The 27709-nt window shown below is 46.2% G+C and overlaps 2 protein-coding genes across 4 annotated transcripts in view; one reads left to right on the forward strand and one right to left on the reverse strand.

The window, feature by feature from the left end:
- Positions 1–27709, reverse strand: part of BSN (bassoon presynaptic cytomatrix protein) — a 373610-nt gene that overhangs the window by 89892 nt on the left and 256009 nt on the right. The gene's annotated exons all lie outside the window — the stretch shown is intronic.
- LOC143833780 (uncharacterized) lies at positions 354–26615 on the forward strand. The gene is made up of 7 exons (XM_077330012.1): positions 354–527; positions 1006–1290; positions 10586–10756; positions 10904–11084; positions 26032–26118; positions 26238–26357; positions 26489–26615. The coding sequence occupies exons 1-7, from the start codon at positions 354–356 to the stop codon at positions 26602–26604; spliced, it is 1134 nt and encodes a 377-aa protein (XP_077186127.1). The 3' UTR covers positions 26605–26615.

Raw genomic sequence — 27709 nt, forward strand, 5'->3', positions numbered from 1 at the left:
CCCAGCTGGCTGCATGTGGAAGAGGAGTGGGGAAACAAACCTGGTTCTCCAGATCAGAGGCTGCTGCTCTTAACCATGACACCAAGTTGACTCTTTTTAAAATAATATGCAAGGAAGTGGTTGATTTAGACACGTAGTATACAGACTTATTATTAGTACTATAATCCCATCTTCAACTTAAACTCTAGTAGTTTATAAGAATTAATAGCAATTGGTTAAGCAGCAACTGCCTTTATGAGCAATTAAGGTTATGGTTTGAGTGGAAAAAAGCATGGCAGAGCCCTTGAATGATCTTTAACCGCTCCACGGTATAAATAAAAGAGTAAGGGCTCCCTGGGAGGAGTTGGTCCAGGATGGGGAGGGGCGACAATTTGCCTCCTGCCCCTGAACTGACCAGCGGAGGGCCCAATCGGCACCAGCCCATTGGGAATTCCACTGGTCAGCCCGCCTCCCGAACCGCCCACCTCCCGACGAAGCCCGCCTTCGGCTGCTGCCCACCATTTCAAGCCGCCCAGCCGCCGAGGCAGGTAGCCAGCCACCTGGCTTACCTTCCCATGCGGCCCAGGGAGTGCCGTGGCCGCCGCGTGCCTACGAAGCCACCCTTCGCCTCCCCCCAACTTCTTGCCGCCCCTCCCCGACACACTCTCCCCCTGCCACTGATTTTCCACCCCGCCTTCTCCCCTGAGCGCTCTCCCCAGACGCTCCCCCATCCCCGCTGCCCTCCGTCCCCCCTGCCCCAGCATGCCTTATCCACCCCCTGCTCTTCAAACCCCTGCTTACCTCCGCCGCTGCTTGCCCGCCCCGCGTTCTCTGCCCCCCGCTGGTCTACCATGCCCTCTCCATCCCCGCTCACCTCCGCCACTGCTTGCCCGCCAGGCGTTGTCGACCCTCCGCCCACTCTTCCAACCCCCATGCATCCCTGCTCACCTCCGCCGCCCCATGCAGGCTTTTCCACCCCACCCCCCGCCTGCTCTTCTAATCCCCCATGCATCCCCACTTTCCTAGGTCCTCTTTGCCCGCTTTGCAGGCTGTCTCCTCCGGCCGCGGCCACTGCCGCGCCGCGGGATGTGCCCCGTGTCCTCACGGCGGCCACAAGTGCGCAGGCAAGGAGTGCCACCCCTGCGTCATCACGCCCACTATCACGCCACTGCCCACCCCGCCCTTGCCCCCTCCCCACCTCTGCTTCGCTGGCTGCGGCCGGAAAGGATGCAAGCCAAAGTGGACAACGCGCGCAGCTCACAGCACGGTAGGTCCTCGCGGATGGGTCACCAGTTTGCCAAGCGGGCGGAGGTTGGCCAACTCCCACATGCCTACCCGCGATGTTTCCCCAACCCGCCTTCTCCACCCCCCAACACGCCGCCCCTTGCCCGCCCATACCCACCCATCGCTACTGACCCCTCCCCCTCCCAAGCCTTCCCCCTCACACCCCTGGCCTCCCACTTTCACTGCACCTCACCACCTCCCTTCCTTCCTTCCTTCCTCCCGCCGTTCCCTTGGTCCTCCCTTCCTTCCTACCTCCTTCGTTCCTTCCTTACACTTTTTCTTTCACTCTTCCTTCATCTCTTTCTCTCTTCCTCCCTTTCTTGCTTTCTATCTTTCTCTCTTGCTCTATTTCTCCCTTCCTTCTACACCCCCGCCACCCACCCACCTTGCTAGCGCCCGCTGTATTATGCCTACAGTGGGCTTAATATCTAGTAATAGTATAAATCAGGAATTCCTTAAAAAAACATTCTTTGTTGTAATAAAATAAATGAAAGACAGTAAATAAATGTAACTAAAAGCAGTCAAAAAACTTGATTCAATATCTAATCACAAAGAGGTGCTTTTGAATAGTACTTCAATAATAATTTCAGGTCTAAATTATTTCTCTAGTAGGGTGATAATATATGACAAAAATTAATTCCAGTATTTCAGGGATTTATATAATGAATAAAGAATTTAACACAGCAATTCTAGTCCTGACTAATTCCCACTAGGCATGGATAACATATCTTCTACATCCTCTTGTAACAACTGTCAATGATATGCCAGAAGGAAAAAAATACACTAGAAATATCCTTGCACCAGTGGAAAGTACTGCTGGTACAATCCTTATGTCATCAGAAAATGTAGGGAAAGCCAAGTTGATTTTGGCCTGATGGAGAAGGAATGACCCTTAAAATTCTGTGTCCATTCAAGGGTTGGACCTGCCCCCTAACAGCAGCATAAAGATACACCTGCAAGAAAGGCTGTATAAATTGACATTTTTATTGAAGTTGAGAGCCTTAGCTGCCTGTCCTTAGTTTATTTATTTCCTCCCTCTCTTGATCTTCCATAGAATGGTGACCACTTAATTAGATGAAAGCACATGCTGCACTATCAGCAAAATCCCAATAGCCAGGAGAGTAACAAGAAATGAGCAGGTAAATAATACTTCTGTTCTCAGAACCTTGCAAGAATTTAGATAGGAAAAACCTCTGCTCCATTGCTGCAACTGACGCACCCCACATGTGTGGCACACTCCACTGGTCAGAAGCCAGCTTCTCTTTTTCTAGTTTGCCTGTGAGCATTCCTCTCCCTAGCCTCTGCCTGCCTGCAGGCTTTGAGGACAACCTAACATTTCTTTTCCTTGGCTGTCTCCAGGCAAACCTGATAAAGGAGTACATGGAGTAGGGCTTCCCACCAGTGCATCCCAAGAATTAGGGGACTTGATTCCCAGATAATGGGCTTTTGCCCCTCTCAACTTCCAAGTCTTTAAAAGCCTCTCCTACTTCTCCAGGATTTTCCCTTCATCCTGTATTTTTTCAGTCTGTTTCTGGCTTGCTGGAACTTCAATGTGCTTCAGGGAGTCATCAGAGGTTGCCTTCCTTTCCCCAGTTTCTCGTTGCCACCCTACTGTACCCTGCTGGTGTACCTTCATCTTCCCTCCTCTGCTTATTCTCTGGCAGTCAAGCTTCATCACCCAAGGCTCCTGCTTCCTGAGTGCAATCAGCCAGCAGTGGATGCTGCCGGAGGCTGGCAGGCTCTACAGACTCCTCAGAAGGAGGTTTACACGTGAGGGGAACTCTGTCCCTGGATACAAATTAGGAAGGGAAGGGGTAGTCTCCATGGAGGGAACAGTGTCTCAAAATGCAAGAAATACACTGTGTATGGACCTCCTTAATCAACAGGAAACAGTGATGCATACCCATATAAGAGACACAAAACAAGTATGCATTGTGTAGAACAGGGTTCCTGTTGGCCAACAATCTCCAAATGAAAGCAAGTTTCTATCAATGGTAAGAATTCGACCACAAAGCAATCCATTCTACCTACTCCCACTGCTGGTGAAACATTAATGGCCCATTTTTCTATGAAAGCTCACAGCTACTTTATCACTGACCAGAGCCGTAAAGAATGGGCAATATAAAAATCCAAATAAATAAATAAATAAATAATAATAATAAATAAATAATTTAATGACGTCTTATGGCCATCTTGCCACCAGTGCATATTATTGATCACTGTTCCATCTTTCTCTTTGCCTGTTCATAGGCAGCCATTCAACATGTATAGGAACAAGGATGTTCCCCACCCCAAGTGCCATGCAGACCACAAGAGTGGCCTGCAGCAGTAGCAATGGCTGTGACCAGCTGTGCCCCTGAAGGGTTTACCATGCTTGTCTTCCCAGGGCTCAGTACCTGGGTAATATGAAGTAGGAAGGAAAAAATAGGGAAACTTGGGAGACCAGCAACCTGTGACAATATGAAATGTATTTTCTTGACCCTTATATGCTATACAATAATTTAATATGCAACATACAGAATGTCAAACGCTAAACAGATATCAATCACTCAAATAATGGACCTCACAAAAGGGGGGAACCTTTTATGTGCAAACTTTATTGAAGCAGCAGTATAAATTATACTATTTATATTCTAAAGCAGTAGTCTCCAACCTTTTTATCACCGGGGACCACTCAACGCCGGGGACCACTCACCGGGGACCACTCAACGCCTTTTACTGAGGCCCGGTGGGGGGGGGGGAGTTTACTCTCAACCACTGCCCTAATGCTCTCTGATCGCTATGGTAATGTTTAAACATCCCTTCAAAATAAGATACAGTCGGGCCGCAACAATGAACATAAGGAATATTTTATTTTCATGGAAATTTTAACTCATGACAATGACAAATCAATGGGAACCCTGAGCTTGTTTACCTGCAACGAGATAGTTCCATCTGGGAGTGATGGGAGACAATGACACCCAAAGTGTGTTGTAAAAGGCCGGGGGGGATGAAGTAAAGGGGGAGGGGGGAGAAGGTGTCCTTCGGGGCCCACCTCCAATTAGTCAAAGGACCACATGTGGTCCGCAGCCCACAGGTTGGGGATCGCTATTCTAAAGTATATATCCATTGCTGTTGGGGAATGTAAATTCAGGGAGGGTTTTTTGTTGTTGATTTGACCAATAAATAAACAATAAAAATCTGGAGCCAATGAGAGCTGCATATTAAGGACTAGGCAGTTCAACATCCTTCTGACACATGTACATTCTTCAATTAAATGTAATGACCATCTAAAACAGCAAAGGTTATCTGTTGGAGTTATAAGAATCACAGCTCAACTGCATAATTAGCAGCATTTTCCAAATAGATTTGAAAATTATGATTAAATGTAATCATGTAATACCAGGGTCCTGCAATCATCCTTATGAATATGGGGGTCTGTCTGAATGAGATGACGTCCCTGTTATCTTGATTTGCTTGAAGCAGGATGAGAAATATTGGGAGACTAGGGGCAAAGCCTGTTGTATCCAGGAATACAACGGGCGCTAGAGCTTGGCAATGGGAAGAGGAAGGTGATGAGTTGTCCAGTCTGTAAGGGCCTGGGGTTGTCATGTGTGTGTTGTGTGGGAGTTTGTGGTGGCGTGGAGACAAATGAGGGCATGGGTATAGAGATATGGGTGTCAAGAACCTGTGGTGTGGAATGTTCGTTGAGTGTGGGAGAGGACTGACCTTTGGGAATTGTGGCATAGTGGCTACAGATGAGCTTTCCAGAGCCATGTCTTCAGATATGTGAAGGGAAAATCAGACTGGAGACTCTTTTTAGGGGAAGATTACATGGCAACCAATTCCCCCCAATTCTGTGTCATTTCCCTTCTTGGGGGAATTAGGCCACAGACACCAAAATGCCCCTCTGCCCTAATACACATGGGGTAGTCACAGTACACAGGCATCCACCCTGTTCCTTCTTCTCCATTTTTTCACTGTTGATAAAATGTTATGTGCCCAGATGTTTCTTTCATAGTTGCTCCTTAGAAGAAGAATGGATTTTTGTACCCTGTTGTTTACTACCCAAAGGAGTCTCAAAGCAGTTTACAAACACCTTTTCCATTCGTCTCCCCACAATTATCAACCTGTGAGGTATGTGGGGCTGTGAGAGGTCTGAGAGAACTGGGAATGGGCCGCAGTGACCCAGCAGGCCTCAGGTGTCTCAAAGCATTTTCCAATCATCTTCCCTTCCTCTCCCTCTCACTATTTACAGTTTCAGGCAAAGCGCCTTCCAACTGGCCCCTCTGCTTGTCAGTCCAGGGCCATGGGACCAATTGTTGCCCCTCCCCATCACGGACTGAGCCCACCCCAACACCCCTTACTGTTTTATTAAGAGGGAAAAGATGCTAGAGACTGGGTAGTTACTTTATCATGTTCAGATCTTTATGTCATTTGGGATTAGTGAGGCTGCTTCTCCAAAGATGAGGGATAAATTAGAATGGTCTGCCCCAGAGACTAATGTATCCAGATGGCTTTCTAATATATTAGGGGGACATTTTGCTGTTAAAGGCTCATATGGATTCTAACTTAGATGCCATATGGATTACACAAAAGGGTTTGATTCTCTTGGTATTTCCTTGTCCTGTTTTGTTATTTACATCTGAATTTGTGCAACATGAAGATAGGATTCTTGGAAAAGAAGATAGGATCATTGGAAAAGCAAATCACTATCAGTTGCCATAACTTGCTGATTGTGCCTTGCACCGGAGGGGGATTGGCCTGTTGGATGGGGGAGGATATAAGTGCCTTCTTGAGAGAGGGAATGATCCCTGTGGGTATTCAAAAGAGGCTGTTGTAAGACTCACTCTGAAAAATCACCTATTTGATCCTTGCAGTTCTGTAAACTTTCAACCAGTCTGCAATATTCCATAAATGGTCAATGTGCTCAAGCCAACTACACAATTCCAGATACCTAGATACCATTTTGGGTACCAACATGTCTCAGTGGTTTTCAATATCCTTGCCTAGGGTGTCCTCATCGACAGCTTTGTCAGGTTGGAATTAGTGGCATGATATTGTAATATTCCTGGTGATTCCCCAAGGGTGGGTCCCAAAGCATGGTGGTAGGAGACTGCTGACTATGACCCTTGGTTCATGGAGAACTGCAAGTTTCCATCTTGTTTTCCATACTTTTTAGCATATGCTTGGTGAGGTTGTATAGAATTTGAACTACAGCTACATCAATATCTGATCCGGATCTCTTTTTTTCACTAGTACCCTCAGATAGAATGTGGAAGTTTTAAACAAGTGTCAGAAATCTGTGATGGATGAGATGAAGATAAACTAAAAGAAGCTTAATCAAGAAAATATGGAGGAGCTGTTGGTCAGAAATATAATCAGTACATAAATAGTTTTATTGCCTGTATTGGCACATTCTATTTCAAGACTTAGGTGTACACATTGGGGTGCATAGGGATGTTTAGATATCAATAACGGCCATATATGTTCTTACTAGCTTTAGCTGCCATCCTGATTCAGACAAAAGAATAACATACAGATTTGACTACCATAATGTATTCTTCATGAGCTTTCCTTTGAACAGTGCTCATAAGCTTCAATAGATTCCGAATGAGGCTACCAGGAAGCAGGAAACACTGTTAGGAACATAAAACTACAGTCTAGTATCATCACCACTGTTTCCTGGTTAGTTACCAGACAAATTCAAGGAGATAGTCTTGCCAATTAAAGAATTCAGTTATCTTAAGAAATGCCTTTTTCCATATGTCTACCTGGCCATAGATATCATCTTCCAGTGCCTTTCTCTGTTTTCCCCATTGTTAAAATGGGTGACAACAGAAGAGAGTGCCTTTATAACACAGTGCCAAAGTTATAGAACTGTCCTAGAAATTGGCCTTGCTCCCTCACTGCCCTCTGTCCAAGGCTAAGATTGCCTTCATTTATAAATACCAATGATTACTGTGGCAATGTATGTGAAGTGTCCTGAACACTGAAAGTGCTATAGTATATGTGCTAATTATTATTATGTTATCTGTACTTCTGGCATTTCTGTATATCTCTGTGGAATTTTCCAGATTGCCTTAATGTTCCATTTTCATTTGCTGATGTTTCTGGATTTTATTTCTTGTGTCCAGACAATGTCATTAGCATTCCAGTAGTGTGCCCATTTTTCCTCATTCCCCTGCCCCCACTCTTTTCTAACTAGTTTTTCCCATACTTTTTTTCTCATTGTGAAATGAATTCACAAGGTAGCCTCTCTCTTGAAATCTGAACATTTTCCTCCACCTTAAAGACTGCTGCCCAAACCCACCAAAAAAGGGTCAGTTTTAGTGGTTTTTTGGGGAAAAAAAAAGGTTGCATTTCAGTGCTGGAAGATGCCTATGCCGAAACAAATGGCCACGCCCATTGGGAGACTTGACAGCAGCAGCTTCTCATTGCCCTCCTTACCACTCTTTCTCTCCAGCACATCCCTGAGTGCCATTGTTAAATACATTTTAGTATCAAGCACATTTTTTAGTCTCTCAGCAAGATCCGGTAAATTTGACAGGGTGCAAAGCGCAGATGGTTTGGAGGTGTAGGATCAGATTAAAAGGCATGCCTGGCTACATGTCTCAGTTCATTCTCATGGAAACTCCAGTTATTAATTTTACACATCCTTACAGTTCACTAGCTGAAAAAACCCTTGGAGCCATTTTCATCATTTATGCAGAACTTGGAGCTAGCAACACAGAAGGGCTTTCAATAGTGGTCACATTCATAAATACCAACAGACCAGGGAAGGGGAGCAGAATATCTTTGGATGTACAGGGGAATGGGAACCCATTAAAAGGCGAAAGGGAAATTCAGAGCTTCTTGAAGTGCAATCAAAGGAAACAGACACCTTTTCCACATGCAGGGCCAAATCATGTGATTTCTCCTACCCTCAATTGCGGGATAGTAAATTTTCCCACTCCACACTCTGCCTCCCCATCTCACATTTCCCCCTCTTCACTAATGGCGAAAAAGGTACCAGAGCGAGCAATGTGCTTTTATTCACATCTCCTCGGCCTGTCAATCATTGGAGGCAACTAATAGGAGGTTTGTGGGTCTAGCAAAAACTTTTTAATTGAAACCTACGCATGGCAATGCATACTGGCTGCTGTGCATATGCGCTGCCATAGAAGGTAAAGCACCAAGAAAGAAAATAGAACAAAAGAACCAGTGGCCGGCTAGTGGAGGCTGGCAAGGGCGTTGTCCCTTCTGCTTCTCTTCTCTCTGCCCCTGCTGGTCTGGCTGCCTGCCACTCAGCCCTTCCCCACTCACCACTCTGCAGCCCGAGCTCCATTTCAATGGGTCTGTGAAAGGAAGTGAGCCGGAGAGCCACTGGATCCTGCTGGCAACCCCCCCCCCCAAATCCTTAAAAGATTCTGGCCCTAAGACCTTGGCTGGGGCTGGGCTCCAAAGTAGGGTCACAGGCTTGGCAGGGAAAGGAGGTTGGTCCTGGCCAAGGGGGGGGGGTGCTGTGGAAAAAGCCCAGCCAGGAAGCCAGCCTGCCTCCAGCTGACTGCTGCCTCTGCTCCCTCCAGCTAGACTGAGCTGTGTCACCTGAGCTGCTACTGCCACATCACTGCTACTGCTGCTTGATGTTGTAGCCATGTTGGATAGCTTGAAGAACCCAAAGTTGCAAGAAAAGTCCCTTAACAACAACAATAACAACTTTGTTGAGCCAGGTGAGTTTATGTAATACTATTGTAAGGAAGCCTAGTATTATTATCCCCATGCTGCAATTAGGGATAGAGAGGCCAAGAGAGAGAGAGAGAGAACTGGAGCTTGCTATAAGGATACTTAATGAATGTTTGGCTGAGGTGAGAATAAATCCAGGAATCTTACGGCTCATGGTTCATGTTAGTCACTGTACTACATAAGGCTGCCAGCTCGAAGTTGAGAAATAACTAGAGGTTTGAGTAGAGAAGCAAAAGGATGGTGGAGTTGGGAGAGGAGAGGGACTTCAGTGGGATATGCCAGGGAGTCCACCTTCCAAAGCAGCAACTTTCTCCAAGTAAACTATGGTGACCATGTGCCCTGCCCCATTATTAAAAAGCCCCGATTTTAACAAAGGGCCAGTGCTTAGCCATGACAAGAGCCTGAACTCCGTCTTACTGCAGCCGCCACTCCTCCATCCATCTCCCGACTGGGCTGAGATTTCTCTCCAGTGCCTCAGCAAAGCCTACCTGGGGGTGACGTCACCTGACCTCTAGGGAATGGGAGGTAGCCCACATCTCCCCCTCACTCTCTCATGCACACACAGCCCAAGACACCGACTATGACGCCACGGCACCTGAACCTTCGGGGGAGCTTCTCCATCAGGGTCTCTCCCCCCTCCCAGATGCCATCAGCCAAACCCAGCGGCCCGGCCTGTTCAGAAAAATTCCACAGCCGAGGGCGCTAACCAATCGAGCGCCAGTTTGCACAAATGCCACCCACCTCCCCCTCTTTGAATCATAGAATTGGGTTGGAAGGGACCTCATGGGTTATCTAGTCCAACCCCCTGCACTATGCAGGACACTCACATCCCTATCGCTCATCTACTGTAACCTGCCACCCCTTTGCCTTCACAGAATCAGCCTCTCCATAATCTAGCCTCTGTTTAAAAATGTGCAAATATGGAGAACCCACCACCTCCCGAGGAAGCCTGTTCCACTGAGAAACCACTCTGTCAGGAACTTCTTCCGGATGTTGAGATGGAATTTCTTTTGAATTAATTTCATCCCATTCGTTCTGATCTGTCCCTCTGGGGCAAGAGAGAACAATTCTGCTCCATTCTCCATATGGCAGCCTTTTAAATACTTGAAGATGGTTATCAGATCCCCTCTCAGTCATCTCCTCTCTAGGCTAAACAGACCAAGCTCCCCCAACCTTTCTTCATATGTCTTGGTCTCCAAACCCCTCACCATCTTTGTTGCCCTCCTCTGGACACGTTCCAGTTTGTCAACATCCCTCTTCAACTGGGGTGCCCAAAACTGAACACAGTACTCTTTGGTTTTCTTTCTTCCTCGTGGCCCCCTTCTGCCGTGATGCCCACCCTTCTGAGAAGCCATCAAACAAGCGTGAGGCAGTTGGGTTACTTCCAGCTTTGTTTAATCGCAGTTCTCCTGATACACATGCTCTCCAACAACCCGCGCCTGTCACCTCCTGGCTGCTTCTCTCCTTCCTCCCAAGCCCCTTGTGTTTCCCCCCTTTCCTACTTATCCTCTCCCAAGTCTCCTCCCCCACTACTTAAGCCCTTCACTCTTTCCGCGCATCCTACCCAGCAGTCCCCTCCTTCCTGTCTCCACCCCGGCAGCGTGAGAGCCGGAAGTAGGTCTGCGAGGGAGAGAGATGTGTTCGAATTCACTTTCAGGCACAAAACTGGTTTGGTGACTGTGGGCCAGCGATTCGCTCTTGTACTCTGGTGATAGGAGGGAAAGCAGATGTGGAGGGAGCAAAAGAAGAGCACAACTTTGAAGGAGAGAGCCAGACGCGCGTTCAACAGGTGCAGCTCGTCGCGCGAGGGTGACAAACTGCCCCGGCGGAAAGGAGTTCTCTCCTTTTTCCCCTTCGTCCCCTTCCCTTTCTACCCCTCTCCTGTCCTCCTCTACTCTCCCCTCATCATTGTCTGTCCCCTCTTCTTCTTTGTCAGCCCCTGTCACTTGTAGTCCGGGCGAGCAGCTCTGCCGGCCCTCGGTTCCTGGTCACCCGTCTCTTGCAGCTGCTTCAGCCCCCAGCCCGTCTGCCACGCCCCTGGTTCCTGCCGAAATGGCTTGCCGAGCAGGCAGTGAGTGAGGTGGCAAAATGCCTTCATACACTGTACCGCAATAAGAGTAAGTGAAGATAAACTTTTGGGATGCTTTCCATTGAAAATAATTCACTGTACACAGAGCCTATATAGGAAGGAAGACCAGTCTGGAATTCTCCAAGATATCCAGTTTTTGGATCTGCAAGAATAGCATCACCAAGTCTGGGTTGGGAAATTCATGGAGGGTTTGGGGAGAGGGTATAATTACACACCCTCCAAAGGTGCTATTTATCTCTCTAACAGAGATACAAGCCTTCAACCTGGGGATCTTTTGGAATTACTACACATCTCCAGACTACAGAGATCAGTCTCCCTGGAGAAAATGGATGCTTTGGAGGGTGAACTGTATGACATTATACCCTGTTAGGTCCCTGTCCTCCTCAGCCTCCACCCCAAAACGTTCAGGAGTTTCCAAACCTGGATCTGGCAACAACAAGAACAACATACATACATATCTTTACTACAGTCATAGACCAGCAAAATCAAAACTATTTCACAGTTACAGAAATAATATGGCTAAAACATGGTTTTACTCATAGAATAGCATTAACAACAAAAAAAATAGCAAGAACAACAAAATCCCTGGTAGTGGCCAACCCCACCTTCTCTGGAACATTCATGTACACATTTAAATTTTTTAAAACATCAGCATTTAATCTCACACTGCACAATAGTATGAGATTAATGCTGAATTAATCAACCACTTGATTTTTTAAGGGATTTAAACCCCCTCCCCCCCTGCAGTCAATGCTGTCCCACTTTTCCAATGTTAAAATCTGGTCACCTTAAAGTAAACTGATCTCCATCTCCCAGAGATCAGTTGTTATCAGGAGCTCGCTAGCCACCATTTCATGATTGGCAACTCTACTGATACATCAAATCAGGATGAACTGAATGGGCAATGTATGTAAAAGTTTATTTAGAACGAAATCAGTCATATGCAAAACATGTTGCCATGAGAAACACGTCCCATGTCGTAGGCCCCGATATACAAAATGAATCCCATGTAGTAGGCCCTGATGCACAAACTCTCATTTGTTGTTGTTAGGTGTGAAGTCATGTCCGACCCATCGCAACCCCATGGACAAAGATCCTCCAGGCCTTCCTGTCCTCTACCATTCCCCAGAGTCCATTTAAGTTTGCACCTACTGCTTCAGTGACTCCATCCAGCCGCCTCATTCTCTGTCGTCCCCTTCTTGTCTGTGTCTGTTTTCATTTAGGCCATATGCAGATATAAGCAGGAACTGAGGCTTGATATATTTAATTGTAAAGCCCAATGTTCATTTGTGGCAATACATGAATGCAGTGCAACAGTAGAATCCAAAGGTCTCATGCAGAGAATGCACAGAAATTCTTCCATGTCACAAAGACTTTGCAGCATGAAACAAATTCACCACTCAAGGTGCTATGAATGGTTGTGTCTAGGAACTCTGATAAGCTTGTCAGATACATTAGCATTTATAATACGTATCTTAATGCTCCACGGAGCAATATAATATACCACTCCCAAGCGAATTACTCCTACTGTTGATATCTGCAGAGTTTTACTAGATGTCTTACAAACAACAGTTAAAACCATCTATAAACACACTTGTATATTAACTCCCAAAGAGGGTTTAAAATTTCTGGCTTGCTTAAAGCTTTATGGTTGGTTGTTATTGTTGTTTTTTGGCATTAGGAAAGGGCACCCTACTATTTGATTATCCTTTCCAGAAACAACCCTTGCCAAGAAAACATATTTTGTAAGGCAAAGGAAAAACAATCACTTCAGTTGTTTTTCTAGCTGGAGATGTTCCCAACATGAAAATCAGAGACCTTGCATTATGTGTTATTGTACAGAGAAGCCCGAGTGACAGGAGCAGAGTTATTTGAACAATTCATATATGTTGTATATCTGTCTAGTAGGGCCAACAACACTCTCCCTCAGGCTCAATCTTGGTGTATGTTTTATCTGTAAACCATTGGCTGAAAACTGGAGATTATTGCTGCTGCCTGCTACTTATGTAGGTTCAGATAAATAGAATGCCTGATTATTATCAGTGCCAGAGTAATCTGAACTGGCACCAAGTCTACAAACCCTATCCTAATTTTGGGTCACAGCCTTTTAGCCTCAATTGAATAAGATATCTGCCCCTCCCCTTTTTGCAGGCAATGCCGGATCCATCCGACCCTGTCGATTACTGCCCAATTTCACATTTGCTGCTTCTGGGAAGGGTGGTTGAGCGTCTGGTCGCAGAGCAGCTACAGACTTCCCTGGATGAAACATCAGCTATCCACTCCAGTTCAGCATTCGGCCTGGGCATGGGGTGGAGAAGTCTCTGGTTGCCCTCACAGGTGATCTCTGGAGACAACTGGACTTGGCACTGCTGTTGTTGAACTTAACAGTAGCGTTCGACACTATGGATAATGGGATGCTCACCCAGCTGACGTGGGTATTCAGGATGCTGCCCTCCAATGGCTGCAATCCGTTCTCCAAGATCAGGGACATAAGGTGGTGCTAGGAGAGAGGAATTCCCTGTGACATGCCCTAGTATGTGGGGTTCCCTCCAAAGCTGTTTAACATCTATATGCACTCCCTCTTTCCAACTGGTCTAGAGTTTCGGGCTGGGATGTCATCAGTAATGCTGATAACACCCAGCTGTATCTGTTAACAGGCATCCAACCATCTGAACCTCCAGACTCTCTGGCGGCCATGGCAGACTGGCTCCAGCAAGGTCAACTGAAGTAAAATCCAGCTAAACTGATGTCCTCTGGCTGACCTGACATGCCTTAGGTGAGACAGTGTAACTCCCATGCCTTGACAGGGTCCAATTAAGAGCCATGGAGACTGCCTTTTTATCAATGGAGGCCCAGGTCACAAATTTTGCTTGCCAGATTGGTTGCAAGAGTGTAGTGCTTTCCGGAGGGTGAATCCACTTTTTGGGATTTCCCTGAAAGCGCTACAACAAAGCGCTTTTTGCGGATCGGTTTCAGGAGTGTTGCAGATGGTCAACGACATTGTGCATAACAGCAAAACAGTAGCGATTTCAATTTGCAACCATTGTGCAATTTTGAACGAGTGCGGAATGGCCCCCAAAAAGTGGATTCACCCTCCGGAAAGCGCCACACTCTTGCAACCAATCTGCTACACTAGCGGGAAAGTTCTGTGCGTTACCATTGTTGCTGTTTCTGCAAAGTCCCTCCCCCTAGCTCTCTCCTCTGATCTTCCGGCGAAGCAATCGCCATTTTTTTTTCTCGGAGCGAGTGGAGATCAATGCACCGGCGAGCTTTCGTTTACCCAGCGAGGCTTCCCTGGCTGCAGTCCCTCCCCAGAGCTGTTTTAAGTCACCAAGCACGAAGCAACACACAGCCCCGTTTGCTGGTTTATTTTCCCTTTATTTTTCACTGTATTTTCGGCCGAAAATCGCGCCCGTGCGGGGGGGGTATTTTTTTTTCATTCGGGGGGAGCGTGGCAACGATGAAACGGCAGCTCAAACACCACCTGCTAGCTAGATGAGTCTCTCCGTTGCAACGAATCAATGCAGATTCGTTGCAACGTGTGTGTGTGTGTTTTTTTAAAAACCTTCCTTAAAGGGAAAGGGGCTTTTTGGGCGCATGATAACCCATTGGCTGCTTGACGGCCAGCGGGACAAAGCTCAGCAATATCGCTTCTTGGCTAGCGATTTTTGCCGAGGCCGGAAACCTGTGGGAAATGATAGAAACGCAACTGGATTCCACTACAAAGGCAGGTATGCATAACAACGAATTCCACTATTTAAAATGGCGTTTTTTCGTTCCACAACCAATTTGCTACATAGATCCTGGTGCGGAATTGCCCACAGCATGATGCCTTGCTGAATTGTGGAGTTCCTCCACTTAGCCACCACTGGAGACATTCTGCAGGACTATATGGACCTATATGGACTATACAGCAAAGCAATTATGGTTTGAATATCTATTAGTCTGAACACCTTTCAACAACAGATGCCTACATATTTCCTCTTATAACTGCATTCATCTGTAATCAATACATAGCTCTGTAACTCTGATAATATACTAGTTGATTCATTCAATCAGATCTAAACTAATTAAACTTAGATTAAATCCACTACACTCACTATGAATAGGCAGAATTTACAGCAACTAAGAGGGTTTTTAAACTGTTCACTGGTAGGCAATTCAAATATTTGTCCAAAAACATAGGTTGATCAAATTTGATTCACAAACATTAAAACACCCTGTGTTAAGTGCCATCAAGTCACTTCTGACCCCTGGCAACTCAATTAATTAATGTCCTCCAAAATACAATATCATTAAGAGCCTTGCTCAGGTCTTGTAAACTGAGGGTCATCACTTTTTTGACTGAGTCAGTCCATCTCATATTTGGTTTTTCTCTTTTCCTGCTGCCTTCAACTTTTCTTATCATTATTCTTTTCCAAGACACTTGTCTTCTCATAATGTGACCAAAGTATGATAGTCTCAGTTTGGTTATTTTAGTTTCTAAAGAGAGTTCAGGCTTAATTTGATCTAGAAGGAATATATGCTACTACCTCATTATATAAAATCTTAAGAAGGATAATAATTTTGCTGGCCATTAAAACTCCTCCTGCACTGCTCTATTTAATTACTGTTTCATAAAAACAAAATCTAATTAGAGGGCAAGTACAGCCCTTTACATCTTTAGAGACTGCATTTGTCTCCTTTATTTCAGAATTAATTCTCATCAGTTTGCTTCGTTCTGAATCAGACCTCTTCCTCCCAACAGACAGTAATGTAATCATTTCAGACTATAAAACAAAATGTAATTGCTTGTCACAAAATGGTCTTTTAAGAAACATGTGTGTTGCATCTGGTGTCAGAGATACATTTGATCAACTATTGGTTATTATGCTTTCAACTGAATGGCTTCCATTTCCTCCCAATCTCATTCCTAGCATGCAAAGGGAGCGACCTTATACTACCCAAACTCTGTGCCCATTGAAATCAGGAAAACATTCTCTATGGGATGCTGATGAAGGATCTTTCTCAGTGCCTGAAAGATATTTCTCTGTGCCACTCCTTAAACACTCAATATGATGAGTGTTGGAGCTCTTTTGTACCATTTTGGCAGGCCTTGGGGGGGGGGAATTAATGGTGATATTCAAGGAATTTCCCCATTTCAGTAGAGAAAACCATAAAGATCAGAGAGACTTCTAGAACTAGCAGCCACGGTGCGGACAGTGCATCAGCGGCGTTTCCTGTGGCATTCCAGCTGCGGCGCGTACGGCGGAGCGGCTGGCCAGGGCTCTCTTCGGGCCAACGGCTGCAGGCAGGCGGTGACCGGGGCCTGGGCGTGTCATTGGCGGAGACAGCCGGGGACAGGCAGGGATCGGGGAAGCGGCGACGGGTAAGTTGTGTGGTGGGGGTGTGGGTTGGGGTGGGAAGGGGGTGGGCGGGGTCGGCCACGGATGGACTCGGGGATGGCGGGGCGGGTTCCTTCGGCGAGGTTGGCGGCCGGCGTTGTGCGGGGAGGGGGGTGGGGTAGCAGGGAGGCAGTCAGAGGGCAGTTGCTGGGCGGCGGGCAAGTCGCTTTCCTAGAGGCCAGCAGCGTGGGGTGAGCCTCCTCCCTGGCGGCCATCCGGGTAGGATGGCGACTCGGGAGGACTGGAGTGTGTGGCGCGGCGTTTGGGAGATGGGCCAAGTGTCCAACAGGGAGGCGTGCTTTGCGCGCCTCCCAATTGGACACTTGGCCCTGGAGTGCCACTCGGAGTGCTTCGCGGCTCCTGATTCGCTCCTCCGAGTTTTTATCCCGGACAGAGCCCGCCCTAACTCCTCCCCACCAGCCCTTACTGTTTTATTTAGTCTGCGGGACGTTTAAAGATAGCCCAGCAACATTCATAAATCATAATCATTTGCAACATTTTTACTCTATTTTTCAATACCTAATATCCCCAGGGGGGATTATAAAATAATAATTTACAATAAACTTTATTGCACTTATAACACTTTGTAAGTTTACATTAGTTTTACAACCCTCAGATGCTGATTTCCATTTCCATGTAGTAGAGACTCAATATGGTTTCCTTATAATAGACAGTGTACTGACTACAGCTTTAATAATAATAATAATAATAATAATAATAATAATAATAATAAACGTTTATTGGCATAAAACCGTAAGAGGCAAATACAGCCAAGCAGGGTAAAAATATAATAGGGTAAAATAAGCTAATATAATAATCTAAAATAGAGTAAAATCAACTAATTAAAACATCTGGCTCGATAAACAACCATTAAAAATTCAGCTACCCACAATGTGGACTCTGTGGAGAGATCATTGAGCAGGAACTGGAGTGTAGCTTCGTCATGTACTAAACCCCTGGGACAAAGTAGAGGAATGAGAAGTTTTCTGCAAAGATGCACATGAAGTCGACAATCTAAAATAATATGTGAAGTTGAATCAGGGCAGTTCGCAGAACACGGACACAATCTTTCCCTCCTTGGGACATGCTGGTATCTTCCTGCAAGGACGTTTGAGGGAAGAATGAGGGAAGCTCATTCTTGCCAGCATGAAAACTCTACGGAGGGATGGATTAGTAAGATTATAAAAATAATTAGCAATTTCCCCTTGATTTGATTGGATCCCCAGGGCAGCAGGAGAACATACACGGGGTTGTGCTGGACACATTTTGGACTGTTCGGCCGCCCCTTATTTTTGTTTCAAAATATTAAAGATTTCAGACTCATTAAACATAAGGAAAAAATCTGTTGAAAATCCAAGTTCTACAATTTTAGGTTCAATACTGAGAAGGCATGAGCTGCATTGTGGGTCCATCTTTAAGTAAAAGAGTAAGCTATGCAAGTTCACTCTAAAAAGTATTCTAATCCAAAATTTAAAAATTATCAGCCAAGCCTTGGTTTCTAAAAAATGTTGGCCAAGTTCAACACACAACACACTATAGGGCACACACATGGGAGCACCAAGAATTTGACGGAAGAAGGTTCCCTGAATCCCTTCTATCTTCTTATTGAAAGCCTTTGCCCTAAATGGAATACCATAAAATAACTGGGATACAGTTTTAGCATTAAAGATTCTTATAGCTGCTGGGACATATTGGTTGCCTTCCAAAAAATAAAAACGTTTAATTTGAGCTGAGGAACATTTAGCTAAATTCAAAGAGTGGTCACGGTGGATAGACCATTTAAGGTTAAAATTAAATGTAATGACTAAATAACTAAAATTTTTGACTTGATTAGTCATCTTACTACCCAACATCCATTTCCTTGGAGCCCAACTCCTAGAAAAAAAGAGAACTTTAGATTTTGAGTAATTGATTAGTAAAGAGTTTCGTTGACAATATAAAAGCTATTAAGAAATCTTAAGAGACCAAATCTTGAGTAGAAAAGGATGGCTGTATCATCTGCATACAATAACAGGGGTATTGCACGGGAGCCAGCCTTCAGAGGGTACCTATTGATCTGATCAAAATTTTGGACCAAGTCAGACAGGTACAAATTTTTAAAAATGTGGGGTAAGAACACAGCCTTGTTTCACTCCTTTAGTAACAGGCACTTGGGCAGTTAAGTGGCCCTGAGCAGAAGACTACAGCTTTTATGAAATTTAATAATCCCAGGTCCTTAAAGACATAAAATTAATTCCTTAATAAATCTATCCTGGTTAAATGTATCCATAGAGTTTGTATTTCAGTTCTCAGCAAACAATCCCACAGAGCTATATGTTCGATGCCATGCTACCTCTATGATTATGCTGTATAGAATAAATAAACAGTTTGACCAGACTTTATTTTAGTAAAATTGGAGCCAGTTCACAATGTTCTTTTTTGCCAGATACTTTCAATATAAATAGTTCTTTTCTACACAATTGTACTGAGAATGTATACCAGGAAATGTAGATACAGAGATACATTTTTGCAGTGATTCCCTTAACCACAGCAACATGGTAATGGGAAACTTTCTGTATATAATTAAAGATATACATGTGCCAAAGAACAAAGTATGGAGAAATTTTGATTCAGAAAATGATGTTGCATATACTTTTTCTCTTTAACTAAATTGATAATTTAAAAAAATGTATTTTTTCATAAATGGCACAGTCAGAAACAGCATAAAACATGGACCGTTTCTGCACAGTGGGCTAAAGTGCGAGTGGTCTCCTGCTCCTGTCACAGGAGACCCCTCTCAGGTTTTTCCTCTGCCCCATCACGGCCTTTTGCCTCCAGACGAGGCTGCTAGAGAAAACAAGACAAACTTCTCCCCCCACTCCGCACCTTGGCTTGTCAATTCCAGCAAGCCACCAATCACAGCACAGCAGTTCTTTCATGGACTGAAACTTTCTTTCTCCACCCGAGCCCAGAAATTATTTTTTCAAAAGACACTTCTGCATTGCTATGTGGTAATGATACAACACAGATGCATTTTCAATGCAAAAGGAACACTTCTGAGTTGCTATGGAGAAATTTCAGAATGATACAGCACCCCCCTTTTGGGGGGGATTCATCATGTTTTGGACTCTATTTATGTCTGGGTGGATTTGTGAGAGGTTGAACATTGTAGCTGGAGCTTGTGTGTAAATGGTAGTCTTTAAAACAAGGATAATGCATGCTTGGATGATCAAGAGGAGTCTAATCACCTGCCCCCCTTTCCCCTTTTATTCCCCACTTCCAAAAAACACAAATGGGTCTGTGTCTTGCCTGTGTGATTTTTGAGAGGCTAAACATAGGAAACTTTATGAAAATAAAAATATATATTGCAACATGGGAAACTGGAACCCAAAGAGTCATTCTGTGCAAACAGTAGGCTTTAAAACAAGGAGTATGCATGCCTGGGTGATTGAGAAAAGGTTGCTTGATCAGCCTCCCCTTTCCCCTTTCCCCTTTTATTCCCTACCTCCAAAAAACAGAAACGGGCATGTGTTTTGGCTGCCTGTTCCCCAAAATACCGTAGACACTTTGCAGAAGATTTTATTTTACCTTTGACAATGTAGCTTTGCAGTCGTGCTGCAATGTGGATCAGACCATTAAAAAAATTACTAGGAGCAGCAAATGGAGAGGGGAGGGTGGGTGCAAGGATGGGACAATGCTACAGAGACTATCTTGCCTTTCCCCCTCCATATGGGCTTGCCTATGATTGCTCACTGAAGGGATGCGCAATAAAAAGTGGTAAATTCACTTTTTGCGATTTCCCTCATCCTGAGGCAAATCTAGGCAAAACTCAAGCCAGCCCCTGGACAGCCTTGGGATGCAGGTGAGATCCTGTGGAGGGGGCTCTAAAACCACCAGCAACCCAAGGCTGTCCAGGGGCAGATTCCTTGTGTGGAAACAGTCATGGCTTTCTCATGTTTCTCATGCTGGCACATACAAAGGTATCAAGATAGGATATTCTGAAGATATTCTTCAGATAGCAGATCCAAAGAAATGTGCTTGCACATGAAAATGTATGCCTTGACTAAAACTCTGTTGGTCTTAAAGGTGGCACTGGACTCGAACTTTGTTAGACTGGTTAGGTATAAGCACATGAATACCAAAATGACCAAGAAAAAAAATACTTCAAGGATGGACAATCTCTATATGACTTTCTAGGTATAGGGTAGTGGACATGATGGGATCTACATTACATGGCTTATCGTTTGTTAATAAAAAATGAACAACCACAAAAAAAATAGCTCTAAGCTTAAATGAGGAGCAAGCCAGTCTATGTATTGTCTTGATAAGGACCAAAGCCTCTTATTTTAACACTAGCTGGCAGATTCTGGCCCTTATCAAGATAAGGTTCCTCCACGAGGCATTTGCCTGAGACCGACCACAGGTCCCCCCCACCTCTGACATCCCCTCCATGGCCTGAAGCAGCCTTACCTCTCTAGGGAGTTTAGCTTGTTATGTTGTTATTATTGGAATCACTGAAGTTGTTGTTTAGAACCTCTGTTGGGTTGTTATTGTATATTGACTATGTTGTATGTTGACTTGTTCCATGTATCCCCCTATGATGTTGTATGTAAACCACCCTGAACCATATGGAAGGGTGGTATAGAAATCAAATCAAATAAATAAAAAATAAATAAATATTAATATAATCTTAGAGCTATTATTATAAGCTTAACGTAATTATTTTTGGTATACTTTAATATTAAACTTTATGATGTCATAAATTATTTAAATTCCATTCAGCGGTTGTGATACTCTTCAGTAAAGAGACGACTAGAGCGAGTTTGGAGGAAGACTCGTGACGAAGTGGCGAGAGCATCCTATAGAATGCAGTTAGGAGCCTATGAGATGGCACTGAAGTCGGTAAAATGCAAATTCTACTCGACTGAAATCGCATCTGCAAACTCACGCCCAGCACAATTATTTAGGATAGTTAGATCTCTAACCGTCCTGGAGGAAGGGCACCAAAATAACAGCCAATTGGACATCAGCTGTGAGGCCTTTGCGAGTCACTTTGCAGATAAAATCTTGACACTCTGCCATGACCTCCCTCCTACTTTAGATACAGAAAGTGTATCCCGATGCCGGGATCAGAGGGACTGCCCTTCAATGGCTGATCTCCTTTCGCCGGAATCGCGGACATAGGGTAGCATTAGGAGAGAGCTCATCAAGCCGTCACCAACTGGCTTGTGGAGTCCCCCAAGGGGCAATTCTCTCTCCAACTCTATTTAACATCTTTATGCGCCCTCTTGCCCAGCTGGTGCGGAGGTTTGGGCTGGGTTGTCACCAATATGCTGATGACACCCAACTCTTCCTCCTGATGGATGGCTGCCCTGACTCTCCCCCAGAAACATTAGCCAGCTGCCTGGAAGCGGTGACGGGGTGGCTCAAGCAGAGTCGTCTGAAGCTCAACCCTTCAAAGACGGAGGTCCTATGGCTGGGCAGGACAGGTCCAAGCGAGGAAGCGCGCCTACCCAATCTGGCTGGAGTGCAGCTAACAATGGCCCACTCCGCCAGAAACGTGGGAGTAATACTTGATGCCTCCCTCTCTATGGAGGCTCAGATCACGATGGTAGCGCGGCTGGCATTTTACCACCTTCACCAAGCCAAACTACTAGCGCCCTACTTGGCCCCAGAACACCAAGCTACAGTGATCCACGCGACGGTCACCTCTAGGCTGGACTTCTGTAACTTGCTCTATGCTGGCCTACCCTTATCCTTGATCCGGAAACTGCAATTGGTCCAGAACGCGGCTGCCAGGGTCCTCACAGCAAAACCTCGGAGGTCCCACATCCAGCCCATCCTTCAGCAGCTGCGCTGGCTCCCAGTTGAATTCAGGCTTAAGGTTTTGGTTATCACCTTTAAGGCCATACGCGGTCTGGGCCCAGTATACCTAAGGGATCACCTCTCCGCCTACACCCCTCAAAAGAGCCTTCCGCTCTACTACCTCCAACTTCCTGGTGGTCCCTGGCCCCAAAGAAGCCCGCTTGACCTCAACCAGGGCAAGAGCTTTCTCCACCTGGTGGAATGAACTCCCAGAGGAGATCAGGGCCCTGACGGAACCCAAACAGTTCCGCAGGACCTGCAAAAGGGAACTCTTCCACCAGGTATTTGGTTGAGGTTGACCTGGACCATCACTTCCAATTAGCCCTCAGGCCCCCCCGCCTCATGACCGCCACTAATCTGCCTAATGCACTGGGTCCCAGTAAGAGTTGAGCTGAGGCTGCTTTGCAGCTCTATCTTATTATTACTGCTATTATCGTGTTGAAGTTATTATTGCTGTATTGTTATTGCTGTTGTCACATGTGTTTCCTTATGTTATCTGTACCTGTTCCCTGTTCCCTGTAAAACGCCCTGAGCCTTCGGGGGAGGGCGGTATATAAATAAATAAATAAATAAATAAATAAATAAATAAATAAATAAATACATACATACATACATACATACATACATACATACATACATACATACATACATACATACATACAAATAAATAAATACATAAATAAATGGAATTATATTAAGATCATATTGTGATCTATAAGTGTAAAAAATTCAGTATATTTAAGAATACGTTAGTTACACACAAAGCGGCATGGAATTACCAGGATAGTTTTTTTTATGGTTATTTGTATCAGCAAGTTTAGAGAGCATTTGCTAAAACAGGAGGCTTCAGTTCGTATCAAGAATACTTAGGGCCATTTCGCACAGAGCTCAAAGTTGCTATTTGGTTGCTGTTAGCGAAATCGCTACTTCAACTAGCGAAATGTAACTAGCTGTGCCCGTAACGCACAGCTGCGGTTTTTGCGGAATTTAGCACTTTCACTTCTCGTCACTTTCGTAACCCACAGGCTTCCGGTTCTCCGTCTTTTCGCTACAAAGGAGGTCCCTTTTTAGCGCTTCTGGCCTCCCGTGCCCGTCAATCAAACTGCAGGCACACCTTTGACCTCGACCCTAAAGCCGGACTTGTCGGGGTTCCCTTTTTTTTTTAAAAACCCAGGAAACCCCGTAGCAACGCGTTATCGTCCGATCATTGGCGCCCTTGGAACGTGTTTTCTATTGTTTTCTATGAACCAGAGGTTGATGCATTGATATGTTTGATTGGTTAATCCCCGCCCACAGTACACGCCCACAGGTTACCTGCTTATATGCACCTGGGCAGACACGCGGTCGGCCTCACTCTTTGTTTGCGTAGCCTACTGCCCGCAGCACAGGTTAATGTTGCAATGGAGAGGATTATTTTTCGATTGTTGGCTCAGATGCTTGCGGTGGTCCAGCGTGTCCATACCACCGTGCGGCATAGGAGGGCTGCTATCGAGGACTACCGAGAACGTATTGCCGCAGCGATGAACACCAGTACAAGACGTTCTCAACGGGCAACCATGGCGGCAAAGAAGCACTGGCAAGCTCTGGCAGAGGTCCGGTTCCCCACCCGGTTCTGGGTGGACGAAAGATCCTCTGACTGGTGGGAAAATTTTGTGTGGGCTCGCTGGGATGATGACCACTGGATTGCCAACTTTAGAATGTCTAGGGGAACATTTTTTGAACTCGTGGAGGCTCTACGTGGATGCATGGAGAGGCAAGTCACTGGCATGCGGCGCCCCGTGCCAGTGGAAAAAAGGGTGGCAGCCGCATTGTGGTACTTGGCCACCCCTCAGTACTTCCGGACAGTAGCCCAGCAATTCGGACTCGGAGTCACAACGGTTGGCGATATCCTTAAGGAGTTCTGCCTCGCCATGGAGGCGGAATTGTTCAGCAAAGTCGTGTGCCTCGGAGACCGGCTTGGAGCGGTGAGTGTCATTCTATCCCCTTTGCCCTTTAAATTTTTTTTCTTGTTTGACAGGTCAGCAACGAAGACGCGAGGCACCCCACGCTGACATGCCATGGATTATATTCTTTTCTTTCCCTTATTCCAGAGTATGGACGGGTTTGCCAGGCTTGGATTCCCGCATTGTTTTGCGGCCGTCGATGGAAGCCACATCCCTATCCGTGCACCCGGGGGAAGCATAAAGGAGTACGGGAACAGGAAGGACTTTTGTTCTGTTCTCCTGCAAGGAACTGTGGACTTCTCCGGACGGTTTATCGATGCCGAGGTGGGGTGGAGTGGCAGGAGGCATGATGCCCTTGTTTTCAGGGAATCGAACCTCAGGAAAGCCATGGATGAAGGGGTCTTTGTTCCAGGAAACCCCACCGCCACCATTGAGGGCGTGCGTGTGCCGGCGTTGGTGCTCGGGGACGGAGCCTACCCATTACGCCGCTGGCTCATGACTCCCTATAAGCGGCCAAGGACAGACGTGCAGAGCCACTACAACCTCAGTCACTCCCGGGCAAGGAATGTGGTGGAGCGTGCCTTTGGACGTTTGAAGTCCTGGTTCCGTTGCTTGATGTCACGACTCCATGTGCATATAGACAATGTGACTCCGCTGATCATCGCGTGTGTCATTTTGCACAACATCTGCGAGGACAAGGGACATAACATCCCCTTCCCTGTGGATGAACCTGATCCTGTAGTCCTTGAGGACACACAAGACATCCCTGAAGCAAGGAAAAAAAGGATCTATGCGGAGGGGTGCAAGGTTCGGGACGCTATAGCCACCCACATCTACAGAAACAGGAGGCGTATTTGATTGTTTTTCCTACTCTGGTGTTGAATAAAGTTTTCTGTTCTTTGTTTAACCTTGTCTTGTGCGGTTTGTCTACTTAGCCAGCAAAAAAACGGGGATTCTCTGGTCCAAAAGGACTTTGACAGCCCTAAATGCTAACTCCACGCTGAAATTTACAAACACAATACGGAAGCGCTGAACGGGGAAAGTTTGGGGAGGCGGGTAGCCAGGAAGTATTGGCGACCCCTGTCAAACCGGAGGATCAATCCACTTATTTTCCAAGGAATAATTTTATTGGTGGGCAGCTTTGATACATTTAAAATAGGGGTGGTCGATCGGAGCAACGCATGTTCGTTCCCTAACCGTCATTCCGAAGATGCCGAAGCCACGGAAGGGCTCCTTCTGGCAGCGCGCCGAGGCTGAGGCACTTCTGGAGCTTGTTCTCCAATCAAAAAGTGTTGGCCGCCTTATGGCCAGCACCCACTGCCACACCAAGGGTGCTTACCTGGTGTTGGCATCAAAGCTGAGGGAGAGGGGCTACGTCCGGACCTGGGAGCAGGTCCGGACAAAATTTAAGAGGGTGAAGCTGGACTTCCTCAACAGTCTAGAACAGTGGGGGGGGGGGGGGGGTCCCGCAGCCAAGTGGGAGAACGGTCTTCCACGACCAGATGGTCAAGATATGGGAGAAGGCTGGGAAGCCCCCCCTGGAAATGAGGAGGCATATGGGTGAGTGCTGCGTTGTGTTTTACCCTTAAACATGCATGGAATGACTAGCTGCCTCTTTCCCCTACTGTCCCCAATGAAATTCGAGAAAGTATTAAGATGCTGTCAACCCCCTCTGACTTAGCCCGCCAGTACTGTAGAACCACTTTGGTTATGCACTTTGAGTCTGATTGTGGTGTGGCCATCAGCTGTGTTTCATCTCTGGTTTGTTTGCTTTTACTTATGATTTCTCTTTTTCTTTGCCCAGCTACACAATCACCATCCAAGCTGGCAAAAGCACCTGAGCGTGAGGAAGGGGAGGAAGAGGGACCTTCCACCTCAGGACAGGCTGCAGGTGAGAGTTTTATGTCTTTGAGGGAGACCCATGTGTGTGTGCCCCCATGGAGCCATATGGGAGCCCGCTGTGATGCTTTCATTTGAAGTGTGATTAAATTCTTTATTTGATTTCTATAGCAGAAACTATGGAGGCAAGGCTGCGTGCCATGGAGGCCAGGGTGACTTCCTTAGAGGCTGAAGTGGCAGACCTAAAAGGGGAGTTGGAGCGGCAAAGGCAGCAGAGGGAGGCGGAAGAACGTAGGTTATGTTCCCCACTGCCCAACTCTTCTCACACTGTGGCTAAGGCCACTAAATAGTGTATCCATGTAAACTCCAGGTTGGGAAATATGTTTGGCACTAATGTGTACTTTTTCTCCCTCCCCACACAGTTAAGAAGAAGGAGGACGAAGACCTCTTCCGCCGCAAAGTCAGGGGGACCATGGGACGGTTGTGCAGGAGAGTGAGGGAGATGGAAGGGGCTGGGGAGGGGAGCAGTGGGACCTGAGTTTTGTTTTCTGTTCGTGTTGTGGGGTGGGTGGTGTTGGGAGGGGTTCCTAGTTGCATTGCCCATTTTTCTATCCCTGTTAAACTGTTTGTTAAAATAAAATGTTGTTGTAAATTTCCTGAAAAAGACTCCAGTGTGACTCCTTAGACTCGCACACCTCTCACCCCAAACTCCTAAAACACCTTTAACCTTTAAAACACCCTCCAACCTCCAACCCACACAACGGTACCAGAATAGACACAATCACTAGAGAGGGTACACAGAGACAGAGTCAAAAATATAAACTTTATTTAACAGACAACAGCAAACACAGATAACGTTAAATAGACAAAGTGGTCCGAACTAGGAGGGGGAGAACTTGTCCGCAGGTTTAACTATTCTCTTCCCGAGAACAGTCCTCCTTCTCGTTTGGGTCGAGGCATTCTGAGACGGGGTGGGTGGGGTGGGTGCTGGAGGTGGTGGGGTAGGTGTGGGTGGGGGGGGGGACGTGCACGGTAATCTGAGGAGGGTTGGCCATCTCCATAACCGCGACTGCCCTCTCCATCAGCCTCCTTATCAGTCTCACCTCCTCCACGCCTTCGCGTAGGGATTGGTTCGACTCCCTAAGGATTGCCCGCAATTTTTTTCCCTCCTGGGCCACGAGGGAGAGCATCGCCTGGTCTGCGGCAGCGGCACGCCTGGACTCCTCCTGGCAGTGCTCGAGGATCCTTTCTCCCACACTAGTTAAGACGGAGACGCGCCGCAGCCTGCCGCGTTCCCTCGCCAGCCTCTCCTCTGCTTGGAGAGCACCTCTAGGTGGTGAGCCGGCTGGCTCATCGTCTTCTGAAAGGACCTCTGTTGGCAAAAAATGAGAAACAGAACTGTTAGTACCATCGAGACAGTCAAAGCCCACTCTGGTGCACATGGTGGCCTTTCTTGGTTACATATTGTGAAACCAAGACTCAAAACAATGCCAGGGGAGCACATAGTTATTGTTTGTTTGCCCATGGTGGCCTTTCTTGGTTACATATTGTGAAACCAAGACTCAAAACAATGCCAGGGGAGCACATAGTTATTGTTTGTTTGCCCATGGTGGCCTTTCTTGGTTACATATTGTTAAACCAAG

This window comes from Paroedura picta, chromosome 3 (assembly GCF_049243985.1).
Source record: "Paroedura picta isolate Pp20150507F chromosome 3, Ppicta_v3.0, whole genome shotgun sequence".
NCBI classification, from domain to species: Eukaryota; Metazoa; Chordata; class Lepidosauria; order Squamata; family Gekkonidae; genus Paroedura; species Paroedura picta.

What these genes read in the sequence shown, in the direction of transcription:
- LOC143833780 (XM_077330012.1), top strand. Translation starts at nt 354, where the DNA reads ATGGGGAGGGGCGACAATTTGCCTCCTGCCCCTGAACTGACCAGCGGA. An exon ending in CCGCCCAGCCGCCGAGGCAG is followed by an intron (nt 528 to 1,005) that starts GTAGCCAGCCAC and finishes CCACTTTCCTAG; the next exon opens with GTCCTCTTTGCCCGCTTTGC. An exon ending in GCAGAGGGAGGCGGAAGAAC is followed by an intron (nt 26,358 to 26,488) that starts GTAGGTTATGTT and finishes CTCCCCACACAG; the next exon opens with TTAAGAAGAAGGAGGACGAA.